The following is a 12726-nucleotide window of genomic DNA, read 5'->3' on the forward strand; positions in this document are numbered from 1 at the left end:
GGAGAAAAATATAGCCAGTTTTGAAAATGTTAGCCAGAGTTAGCATGAAATCATCATTCCACAGAAGAAATGACAGCTTCTTGTGACATTTTTCTGGTGAGCTGAGACTTAAGCATCTCCTAAAGGACCTTAAAATTTGTAGGCTTTTTAATATGATAAATGTTTATTGAAGGATTTTGAAAGCTCACCTGGTTTTTTAAAATTTCAATTTAAAAAGGATAGATAAATATATTAACATATTACAAGTTTTAAAGGTACAGAAGAAGGTACACGAAAGTCTGTTTTCCTCTCCTGTGTCCTAGCTACTCAGCTTGCTTCTGGAGGCAACCAGAATTACCATTTTATGTATTTCCAGAAATACTCTAAAGGATTGTTTCCGAAAGGGAAAGTTGAGTCATACTCATTAAAATATTAACTCTAAATTGGATAGGCAGACTACTTAGAATGAAGAGTCCATTCGAGCCATAGGCTATATGTTAATTGTAGATAGAAGAACTATAGTAATAGTTTCATTATTATGAGACGTAAGAATAGGATGTTTGGGGAGTTTTTTTGGCCTCATTTGTCAGTTAGCAATATCGCAGGTGTTTTTTATTTTTTAATTTTTAATATGGCTTACCTGCTCCTAGAAAACTGATGGAAGAATGTCTACTTACATCTTTTATTTTAGAAGAAAGCTGTTTAAAGGAGCAACATTTTCTTTATACTGAAGCAATGGCACCCCACTCCAGTACTCTTGCCTGGAAAATCCCCATGGATGGAGGAGCCTGGTAGGCTGCAGTCCATGGGGTCGCTAAGAGTTGGACACGACTGAGCGACTTCACTTTCACTTTTCACTTTCATGCATTGGAGAAGGAAATGGCAACCCACTCCAGTGTTCTTGCCTAGAGAATCCCAGGGATGGGGGAGCCTGGTGGGCTGCCATCTATGGGGTCGCACAGAGTCAGACACGACTAAAGCGACTTAGCAGCAGCAGCAGCAGCAGTGATGATTCTGAAAAGGATTTTCATTATAGAACACTTCAGACATACATTATATTTGAGAGAAACCCCTATATTCCAAAATCTATTTTATTTCACCTGTAAAAGCTCATTGTTCTCTGGCAGATAAGGAGGTGTATATATATAACATTTATATATATATATATATATACACACACACACACACATATATGCACATATTCTTTCTTCCATAATCAGGTCTAATAAATGAGTTATAATTCTTCAATGTCTGATTCCCAATTCATATTCAGACTTCCTTGTCTTAGACATGTCTTTTATGGTTGTTTTAGCACTAATAATTTGTAAAATGCAATTTCGATGGCTATGACATTGTACTGATAAAGAAAACATGTAAATCCTAACAAATAGAATTATGCTGGTTGGAGTTTAAGGCAACTCCTAAGCCAGATAGTAATTCTAAAAATAGACTAGTCTTTTTAAAAAAATACAGCTTTGAAGGATTCCTCTACCAGTCATGTACATCACTGAGGACTTCAACTTATATAGACCTCTCTATGTAGTTTTATATTAGTTATATTCCCATGGTTAATATCACAGCTGTGCATATTACATTCCCCCCCCCCACCTTTAGATTGTGGGTGTAAGAGAATAAAAAGGAAACAATGATTGGATCAGGTTTCCTAAGAAGGAAAAACCTGAAATGCCTGATAATTCATCTTGTTGCTGCTTCTCCTGTCATAACATGACCTGTTTCCACGGACTGACAGTTGAGTTCTGCAATTACTTGGGGCAGTACAAAACATGGAGTTTGAAGGAAAAGAAGAAAAATGGCAAATTTAGTAGGAGAGAGGAATTGGGAAAGTAGAAATTCGCTCGTTTGCCTTCCATTTTAATTGGCTGTGTTCTAATGAGAACCTCCTCTTTGTGCAGTGTACAAGTCCCCGGAGTATGAGTCCCTTGGCTTTGAGCTTACCGTGGAGAGATTAGTTTCTATTGGCTATCCTCAGGAACTTCTCAGCTTTGCATATGACTCTACATTCCCTACCAGGTAATTTTACAAGATTATTTTTGGATTAAAACCCATCAGTTTGTCCCCCAAATTAATAATTCCAAATGTATCCCTAACCAACGCCATTCCCCGGACAAAAAGATGGAACAAAACATCAAAAGGTCTTTGGGATTTTGGGGGTTGGTTTTCTGAAATTATCATGACCTTTTATGTACACCATATCTTTTCTGTTCCTGATATGAACTTTGAACTTAGTTCACTGCTGCTAAAGAAGGTCCATTTATGAGAAGGGGTCTCCCTGGTGGCTCAGTGGTAAAGAATCCGCCCGCCAATGTGGGTGACTCAGGTTCTATCCCTGGGTTGGGAAGATCCCCTGTAGAAGGAAATGGCAACCCACTCAAGTATTCTTGCCTGGAAAAATCTCATGAGCAGAGGAGCCTGGTGGGCTACAGTCCATGGGGTTGCAAAAGAGCTGGACTCAATGTAGTAACTGAACAACAGCAACAAATTTATGAGAAGAGCGATTATATTAAAACTGATGGTCAGTAATTGCAGATGCTCCTCCCTTACACTGTTGGGAGTTTTGCTAATATATTTTGTTTTGCTAATAGCATGTTTTGCTAATATATTTAACTTGGTAATCAGGAGCCTTCTTGGCAGTTTCCATTTCTGGATTTGATAAGAAAGATTTGAGGTTAAGATGAGGCTTATTTTGAGATGCCATTGTATATGTCCCATGCGTGCTTAGTTGCTCAGTCGTGTCTGACTCTTTGCAACCCCATGGAAGGGAGCCCGCCAGGCTCACAACATTTCTCACAGAAGTCCTGGGGCGAGATACGTCGGACTGGACAGGTGGGCTTGGGAAGGACTCTTCACTTCTCACTGGGCAGCGGAATGCACTTCCGTCCGAGGGGAACCGCAGGCCACCTCAGGCTGCGCGAGAAATGTCTATGAGGGAAATAGAAGCCAGCTCAGTTGTCCAAGGGAATAAAAAGAAGCTCTGTTTCAGAACAGAACCAGCTGTATTCAGAGAAATTATTGTTTACACCTTGTTTGATTAAGCTCTCTCACACAAAACAGTTGTGATTATTCATCTGGACAGAGTTAGGTATTTGTTAGTTGCTCTGGGATTCGTTTTTAAGACTTTATTCACTCACTTTACCCTCTAGGGTATGTATTTTTGGGTACATACTTGAGCCACCATAAAACTTGAATAAGGTAAAGGTTAATTTGTGGTGATTGAGTAAATACTATGTTAGATCATTGCCTTTATTACTTTGTATGATTGGTGATATCTTCATTTTCACATAGGGGACTAGTATTTGATACACTGTATGGAAATCTTTTGAAAGTTGATGCCTATGGAAACCTCTTGGTCTGTGCACATGGATTTAACTTCATAAGGGGGTGAGTACAAAGAACCTTTAAACTCTTTCTAGTGTTTTTATAGTCAAACAATATGAAGATGACATTATCTTCCCCAGTATAATATACTTTCTTATTTCCTCATTATTAAAGAGCAATTCCTTTATATAAGAATACTTAACAATTATTTTTTAGACAGCTAGGACCCAAACTGATGTATAAATATAGTTAGCAGTTACATTTTGTTTAAATTAAGTGCCTTCTAAAATTATATAGCATCCAACAAAGCTAATCTTGAGACTTGCCCAAAAAACTGTAGTGGCTTTGACTTATTTGAAATTCTAAGATTTTTATTTTCTCCTTTTTAATACAGTTCTCAGGTAGCTGCTCAGAAGAGGTATGTACATAAAGTGCTTTGAAAAATTTAAAACTACAGCAATGTAAATGACTAAGATTTTTAACAGCAAATATATTAATTTTAAAATTCTAATGTATACCTTTAGGTATTTGATCATGTGGTTAAATTTTTTTAAACATGGAGGTAAAATGAATACAGAGTGATACTATTTGAAACAAATAAGGATAAGTTTTATTTTCATAATTAGCATATTTCCACTAGTCTTACTAATTTGGACTCTCCACCCTCGTAATAAACAGCAGATAAAATTTAGTGTCTAGTGTCTTTTGTGAAACATCTCAAATTTTTTCTTTAAAAATCACAATACCCCAGTTTGACAATTTCTGTAATTGTGGCTTTGCAATTATATGTTTTCTCTACTATTAAAGCACTTAATTTACCACTGACACTATTAGGGTCAGAACAACTCTTAAAACCAATATGGGTTAAGTATCAGTCTGTTATTTATTTTCAACAGCAAAGTAGTAAAAACCACACAGTCTACACTGAAATTTGTTAAATAAACAATGTCTTTTTGGTAAATACCTTTTTGTGATAAGAGACACTAACTGAAACTGTACCAGAGTTCCCTTTAAATCTGAGGTACCCATCAGGCCCTATTTGGAACTGAATCATCCATTAAGTCTTCAGCCGGCATTACACAGGCTCAGTGATTTCCAGGTATACACTGTGAGGACAGTATGAAATAAACACCCTACTTTGACACAACTGATTAGACCAGTAGTTATATCTACCTTTCTTTCACCATTTCTCTGTGAGGGATTTGTTCAAGTTCATGAATATCAAAAGGCAGGATTTAGAAGGTGACGTGACTGCAAATAGTACTAGAAACCCAGACTCTTTTATGTATGGATATTGTCACTATAATTCAGAATCCCAATGATGATGAACCAAGGTTCTATTTATGAATTCCTGAAGAGGGATTTTTGTGTTATTGGATGGGAGATAGAGAAGAAAAGAAAGAGAAGCAGTTCCGTATGTTAGAATTACAATTAGATTTACTAACTCAAGATCTACAGACCTCCTTTCTTCCCTCCACCAAAGAAGCCAATAAAATTTCCAAATAGCTTCTTTGGAAATATATTTAATATTGTTTCAGAAATAAATCATTTATGAGTTACATGCAGAATCATTCAAACAGTACTTAGCACTGTACAGTCTTTAGAAAGCCCATGGAGAAGGCCAGAATGAAGATGGATGGAAACGGAGATAATTATTGAAATATAGTGGTAAACAAAGTTGGAAGAAAAATTATGGCTCCACCAAGCATCACCTTACATGCCTTGCCTCCTGTGAGTTGGAACCTCTTTTCAGGCAATAGTAAAGGCTTTTAAAGTTTTAGGTTAGGATAATGTTGAGGTCAAATCTTTATTCTGTGGGTCACAGATAGTTAGCAATACTGAACTCTGTTTTCTTCCTAACTTTAAGTCAAGCATCCCTTCTTTTATAATATATTACCTCTCCGTGAGTCAGTTTTCATTTTAAATGTATACTAGCATGACTTGACACTTAAACAAAATGTAATTGCTAACTGTATTTATAAGTCAGTTTGGGTTCTAATTGCCTAATGATTAAGTTTCCTTATGTAAAGGAATTACTCTTAAATGATGAAGGGAATAGGGAAAGATATTTAAGAGGACAATGTCATCTTACTAAACCTGACTGAGGAAAGTATATCATTACTATTCCTTTCTGCTTTAATTTTCATTACAGAAAATCTTGGAAGACTAGAAGATATCATACTCCACAAAGTTATTCTTCACTGGGAACTCTTATTTCAGAATGCTGACTAGGACAGGGAACCAGTGTGATTTTATATTCCTAAGTAGAGTGTATGACATTTGTAGTTAACAAACATTACCCAAGTTATCCTGAGTATGAGATTTAATTTTGATGTCCTTTCTTTAAATTAGTTAATCTTCATATATTCATTGTGAGGATTGTGCATTGTTATATTTTCGTTTTTCTCCTGTTTGTTTTCTCTGTAATAATTAATACTGTCCCCTTCCTCTTCTTGCAGTGTTTTATTTCACTCTTCAAGGTTCTCGTGCATCTTTAACAATTCCTGTTTGTTTCACTGGCTTTTTCTTTTAAACTCTGAATGTCCTCTGTGGCCCTTGATAGTCTTCTCTTCTTTCTCTACACTCTTAAGTGGCCTCTTCTGCTCTAATAGTCTACCCGACTGCATCTGTTAACCTGTATGTAGATGATCACAGCAACCTCTCAAATTTGAATCCCAGTTTTAAGTTCTTGACCTTTGTTTCTTTTGCCTATAAAAATGTTTACTTTCAGGTTAACGTATCCAAAATAAAACTCCTCTTGTATTTTGTCTAGTTTTTATGTTTCAGTTAATGTTACCACCACCCTCTCAGAGACACCTTAGTGTAAGAATTATCATGTTCAGCTCTATGTCCCTCGTCTACCACATCTGTTCAGTTGCCTGTTCTTTTCACCTTGGCAGTCCCTCTTAAGTAATTCTTCTCTTTAATTTCCTTTGCGCCCACTCTAGGACATGCCCATGCCCATCATGCTTTCAGCTGGACTCCTGCAGGAGCCCCTAACTGATCTCCCAGGCCTATGTGTCTGTGTCAGTTGGTTCTTCAGTTCAGTCGCTCAGTCATGTGCGACTCTTTGCGACCCCATGGACTGGGGTTAGTTCTTGCTGTATAATAAATGACTTCAAAACTCAGTGGCTTAAACTAGTAGCCATTTGATTTAGGTCAAAATTCTGAGTCAGCTGAGCGATTCCAGAATCGCTCAGCTGATTGAGAATGGCCTCATGCACATGTCTGACAGTGGGCAGCCTGTTGGCAGGGGCACCTCATTGCTGCATGGGGCCTTTTATTCTCCAGCAGGAGTACACTGGCCCTAATGCACAAGTGTTTTCCAAGTCTTCTTGGATCCCGTTTTCTGTTACTCAAGCCTGTATTCAAGGATAGAGAGAGAGACTGTGCCTCTTAATTGGAGAAACTGCAAAGTCACACTACTAAGGGATAGGAAGGATTTGTAGCCGTTTTTTGCAACCCATGACATTTCTTTTTCCATTTTATCCTAATACTCCTACTAGTTTAATACTTTTATAATTTAGCTCAGATGAAAAATGTATAAAAACAATAGCATGATTGCCTCAATTCATCTTTCTAGCTTTATTTTTCTGTTCCCCTTTCTCCACTTGAATTTGACTAGTTTCTGGATTGGGCTGTTTAGCTTTTAAGGATCAGCTCATATGCCATGACTTTCATGGATTCTTCTAGGTTTTCCTCTCTACATTCCGTTTTCTATACCCATTAAGTTGAAATGGTCTGTCTCCCCTTCCTCTGTTTTCTCATAGCTCTTTGCACCTTTCTGGGGCAGTTCTGTTTTCAGTTCAGTTCAGTTCAGTCGCTTAGTCGTGTCTGACTGCAACCCCATGAATTGCAGCACGCCAAGCCTCCCTGTCCATCACCAACTCCCAGAGTTCACTCAGACTCACGTCCATTGAGTCAGTGATGCCATCCAGCCATCTCATCCTTTGTCGTCCCCTTCTCCTCCTGCCCCCAATCCCTCCCAGCATCAGAGTCTTTTCCAATGAGTCAGCTCTTCGCATAAGGTGGCCAAAGTACTGGAGTTTCAGTTTTGGACCTGTACAACTGTCTGTGTGTGCGACTCCCTCCCTTAGCCAGACTGAGAATATTTTAGGGGCTGAAACAGTGAGTGAGCCTCTTCATTTTCAGAGTTTTCCATGTGTATTATTTGGAACCCCACCTTGCATATAGCCACCAAAATATTTGAATTAATTTTTGAATGATGAATATGTCTCAGATTTATATTATTTTTGAATGTCGGTCAATTTTTTTTTTCTTTCAGACCAGAAACTAGAGAGCAGTATCCAAATAAATTTATTCAACGAGATGACACTGAAAGATTTTACATTCTGAACACACTATTCAACCTACCAGGTAGATTCATTCTATGCTTACATATACTGATGTCTCCCCTTCTTTCCATGATCATTTGTCTTTGCTCAAGGGAGATAAACAGATTTTAATTATCTCACTTATAGCTTATGAATATCTATTCTTCATTTTTCAGAGACCTACCTGTTGGCCTGCCTAGTAGATTTTTTTACTAATTGTCCCAGATATACCAGGTATGTATGTACTATAATTTTCTTTTTCCAATTGATTTTTTAAAATTAATGTACAGGGTTTTAGAGAACTGGCCATTGTAGGTCTTTTCTGCTTTTCTGAAGTGAATTTAGTGCTAGTGAGAGATGCCACATTGCCAGCCTGAGAGATGGGACAGCAGCAGCAGCTCCATGCAGGCTCTCACCTCCCACACGGCCCTCTCCTTGCCAGTGTGCTGCAGCCATGTTTGGAAGGGACCACTTCTGATTGGCTTCTCCTGGGAATGAAGACGGCCAGCAGAGGTGCTAATTGTGACAACTGAGTGGGAGGTTTGTGTGATGATTATCTGTCCAAGCAGAATTGCACTAAAACCCCCCAACTCATTTCACAGCAGCTACCCAGGAGCCATTCAGGGGTAGTAATTTCGTTTCATTCCCAGGCCCAGCAAGATTTGATTGAGGAAGATACTGTTTATCCTCCCTGAAGTAAAAATGTGCTTAAGTCTTGAAAAAGATTTCCTTTCCTTTCTAGGGGGAATTGTAAGTTCGGCCATATGTGCCAGAGTTTGCTAACTTCTTATCCTCTTTAGGCCTTACCCACTTCAAGGCACTAAATTTGGTTGAGCACTAAGTCACTAAGATAAATAAAAAATAGACAATACCTTAGTACCTAGAAATAGTGTCAGAAAAGTCAGGGTGGAGAGAACCTAAATTACCAATTTAAAATGTTTCTTTGATGGGAACCTGTTTCTTACAAGTGATGAATAAAACAACCTGTTATTTTTGGAACTAGCCTTTTAGCCTTATCATACTCTTCTACCATTTTGTATCTGTTCACAGTTACTATATTCCATTGAACACTATAGTCATCTCTGATGGTCAGAATGGATTTTCATTAGGGAGTGATTATTTTCCAAATTAGCCACACAGCCTTTATTATGTGACAAAGGAACCTTTGGGTCCCCTGGGCAGTGTTTGGTATTCCCTTTATTTACCCTCCTTTGGATTACCTGTCATGTTCTTTTCATCTTTCTGTAGCTGTGAAACAGGATTTAAAGATGGGGACCTCTTCATGTCTTACCGGAGTATGTTCCAGGATGTAAGAGACGCAGTTGACTGGGTTCATTACAAGGTACCTAGGAGCTGCTGCTTCACCTGCTTACTGCCTGGCATGTGTCTTTTATGGTCTGACATTAACTTTCCAAGTGCAAACAGAGCAGAGTTTTTCACTGTTAAAAAGGCGGGATTTGCCTCTAGTGATGGCTCTCTAGAATACTTTTGTCCTTGTCTTGGGCTGTCTGGCTTGCAGAGGTAATGGTGGTCTTTCCTCAGTGGTGGTGCTTGGCTTCTAGATCTTATTTCCATTTGCACTTTCCAGACTTACTAGAAGAGATCTTAGTGTTAGGGTTATACTTGACATATCCTTTCAGGATGATTATGGTCCATTTGTTTTTTCCAAATACCTCCCGCTTGGCTGATAACATTAACTGATTAATAATATGTTTACATTTATTATAAATTGTGCTGAATTAAATATGAAATGCCTTTTGATTTCTATTTTAAATACATTTTTTGTTTTAGTGTTTTAAATTTTAAATACATTTTAAAATAGATGTGCAGCAAATCACATCTGCCATTTAAATTTTAGAAATATTTAAGAAATGCATTTAAGCTAATAGTAGACACAGTTTTTATAATAAACTCAAAAATTAATTTTGTTCTTTTCTTGCCTTTTTTTTTCTTTCTCTAGGGTTCCCTTAAGGAAAAGACAGTTGAAAATCTTGAGAAGTATGTAGTCAAAGATGTAAGTAGTAAAGGGAAGAGTAGATCTGCGTGATAGTTTCCTTTACCTATTAGGGAAGTTAACAAGCTTATTTATAATAAAATGGACAAGAGAAGATATTTCTTTGTCTTGGCAGTTTAACACATGCCAAGTATAAGCACCAAGCATTATCAGGTGGAACATGGGGTTTGCTTTTCCTGTTTTTTATTAGGCAAAGAGGACCAGTATTTCATTTATCCTTTTAGCTCTAATTATAGTAATAGCAGCTAGAGTGGTTACTGTGTACATATCACTGTGCTAAGTGTTTACATTCATTATCCCATTTAACCTTCCATAAAACCCTGAGTTAGTTTTTCTTACCTCTGCTTTAGAGATGAAGAAGCTGGGGACTCAGGATTAAGTAACTTGCCCAAGTACATACAGTTAGTAAGGAGAAAGCCAAAAGCCCCCCCTTGGTGTACTCTGGATCTTAACCATGGAGCTAGACCATCTAAAAAAATGTGCATGCGTGACTGTTATTTAAATTGTCTTTAACCTGTCAACTGGGAGTAATGAGGAAAGCTTTAAAATACTTCAAAAGACATTAGTGGTAAACATAATACAAAATTTTAATGTCAATAGTTAATAGCATTGTGTCAATTTCTTAGTTTTCATCATTGTACTGGGGTTAAGATGTTAATATTAAGGGAAGCTGGATGACGAATACATGGGAACCCTCTGTACTATTTTTACAACTTTTCTGTTAAGTCTGAAATTATTTCAAAATAAAAAATACACAGACACACACACACAGCACTGAGATGAGATAACGTCTTCCCTTCTTACCGAGTAAGAGTAGTAGATGCAATTATCCCCTCAAAGCTCTTTGGTAAAGATGTCTTATTTTCAGACTTTGTACGTCCTATTTCCCATCCACTCCCACATCCATGATTGTTTCAAGAACACTGAGGGGTTCAGGAGAGGTACAAGAGGATTTGAGTGAAGGAACCTATTTACTGTGAGAGAAGGAAAGGCTGTTTTCTTTCTGGTCACATCAGGAGTCAGAATTTCTTCATGTAGCTGCAGATGAGTCTGGGCACTTTCAAGTTGCATTCTATACACACCATGCCATTTCTGCAAGGTACTTCATAAAATGAAAGTGTACACACTGAGACCATATCTAATACTCTTCATAGAGTATTTAGCTGATTTTTTAAAATTGGCTTCTCCTAATCTGTAACACACTTAATTCACTTTCTTTAAGAGGTTACAAGGTAATTTAAACTCTTCCTGAGACAGACATAAAGAGAAAGTTAGTTATGTCTTTTAATAGGCATATAATTATATATTTTATGTCTATTATATGCACCATATATATTATACATACATAATAATTCATGCACAATGACAATGTGGGCTTCTAAATGCAAAATTCTGAAACCAACCAACCGTCCCTTAAAGGGCATCACCTGTTCCTGTTTCAGTAGACAAAAAAAAAGTCCAGTATCTGACCACTCCACAGTGTAAGTGAATATATATATATATATATATATATTCACTCTCACAGGAACCATATATATATATTTAGAGATACATTTCAGTATAAACTGTGTGTTGAATTTTGAATCTTTTCCTGGCCTAGTGATATGCCCTCTCCTGAGATGCTGGGCAGCAGCAGGGAGCAGTAGCTCCTAGTCAGCTAAGAGATCACAAGGGTAAACAACTGATACATCCATCCTACTTTTCACTTTAAGTACAGTGTTCTGTAAGTTACAGTAGACTTTGTGTTAGATGATTTTGCCCGGCTGTAGGGTAATGTATGTTCTCAGCACATTTTAGGTAGACGAGGCTAGCTGCCATGTTCAGTGTGTTATTGGGACATAACCCCATCCCATGTGGAAGAAGATCTATGTTTGTGTTTTACTGTTTCGCTCATCATCATAATTACATTTTAGGGAAAACTGCCTTTGCTTCTGAGCCGGATGAAGGAAGTAGGAAAAGTATTTCTTGCCACCAACAGTGACTATAAATATACAGATGTAAGTGCTTAATATATTTGTTTCTTTATACAAAAGGAATTATTTTGGACTAAAGAACTGAGACTATAACGAAGAAAGTAGTTTATTAAGTGAGAGTAGGTTTTTGCCATTTCATTTTGAAAGCAGAATGAAAAAAGCAAAAATAAATGGCACACATCATAGTGGTTCTCAAATTTTTATGAATATTTCTTTTGACAATTTTCCCTGATTACAATTGGCTACTTAAAGGTTTTCATTTTGGGGTTATTTAAAACATTTGTGCTGATTAAAATATCTTCTGTGTCTTTGTGTGTCATTCTACAACTTGAAAAGTTACACCCTTTATTACATGTGTACATACGTTCCCTCCCTGTCATTGGGAGCCAGACAGCAATAGATGGTAAAAAGATGTTTTGACTCTTAGCCATCAGAATTTACTACCTCTTAAAATTTTTGCCATGATTAAAGCGTATAGAAAAGCTGATTTAATTCCTTAACCTCATGTTACTTTTGCTAAGCTGGTTACAAGTTCATAGTCCTAGCAAGCTTAGTGCTCGCTAACCCTCTTTATGTAAAATGCTGATTTAGAAATCTGGTGATTTGGAGTAAGTTGGCTTGATTGTCCTGGGAACAGTAGTAAGAGGGCCATAGTGTATTATTTCCATGTGAGTCATCAGTTTTCTCTACACCCTTATCTCAGATACCCCTTACCTCCAAATACGTGTTCCGGTCCACTTGGAGAACTTGATAGGAATATGTGGATGAATCTGTATAAAAATACCTCCTAGAAGAACCTGTGTTCTACTGAATGTCAGAAGGCTTGCATTTGTTTGCTGTGATGAAGCATTAATTTCTAGCTTCAACTCCCATAAATTTTAGAGGAAACAAGAATGTAACAAATCTTGTATTGAAAAAGACATGTCTTATAAAAAGCTTGTGTGTGCTTTACTTAGGTGTCCTATATCTCTTGCAGAAGTAGTAAATGGATCTTATGTTTGATTTTCTTTTTTCCAGAAAATTATGACTTACCTGTTTGATTTTCCACATGGCCCCAAGGTACTCTCTGTAATATAACAGACTGTTGGTT

At 37.2% G+C, this 12726-nt stretch overlaps 1 protein-coding gene across 6 annotated transcripts in view; it reads left to right on the forward strand.

Moving 5' to 3' along the window:
- NT5C2 (5'-nucleotidase, cytosolic II) overlaps positions 1 to 12726 on the forward strand; it is a 95575-nt gene that overhangs the window by 76657 nt on the left and 6192 nt on the right. For 4 of the 6 annotated variants that reach the window (XM_018041159.1, XM_018041160.1, XM_018041162.1 and 1 more), the window contains 9 exons: positions 1893 to 2010; positions 3283 to 3378; positions 3710 to 3733; positions 7601 to 7692; positions 7826 to 7883; positions 8898 to 8991; positions 9610 to 9663; positions 11577 to 11660; positions 12654 to 12695. In XM_018041159.1, coding sequence (XP_017896648.1) covers positions 1893 to 2010; positions 3283 to 3378; positions 3710 to 3733; positions 7601 to 7692; positions 7826 to 7883; positions 8898 to 8991; positions 9610 to 9663; positions 11577 to 11660; positions 12654 to 12695 — 662 coding nt within the window. The remainder of the gene's footprint in view (positions 1 to 1892; positions 2011 to 3282; positions 3379 to 3709; positions 3734 to 7600; positions 7693 to 7825; positions 7884 to 8897; positions 8992 to 9609; positions 9664 to 11576; positions 11661 to 12653; positions 12696 to 12726) is intronic. The other 2 variants (XM_018041161.1, XM_005698420.3) reach the window with 1 other exon arrangement.

Source organism: Capra hircus, chromosome 26 (genome assembly GCF_001704415.2).
Source record: "Capra hircus breed San Clemente chromosome 26, ASM170441v1, whole genome shotgun sequence".
NCBI lineage: Eukaryota > Metazoa > Chordata > Mammalia > Artiodactyla > Bovidae > Capra > Capra hircus.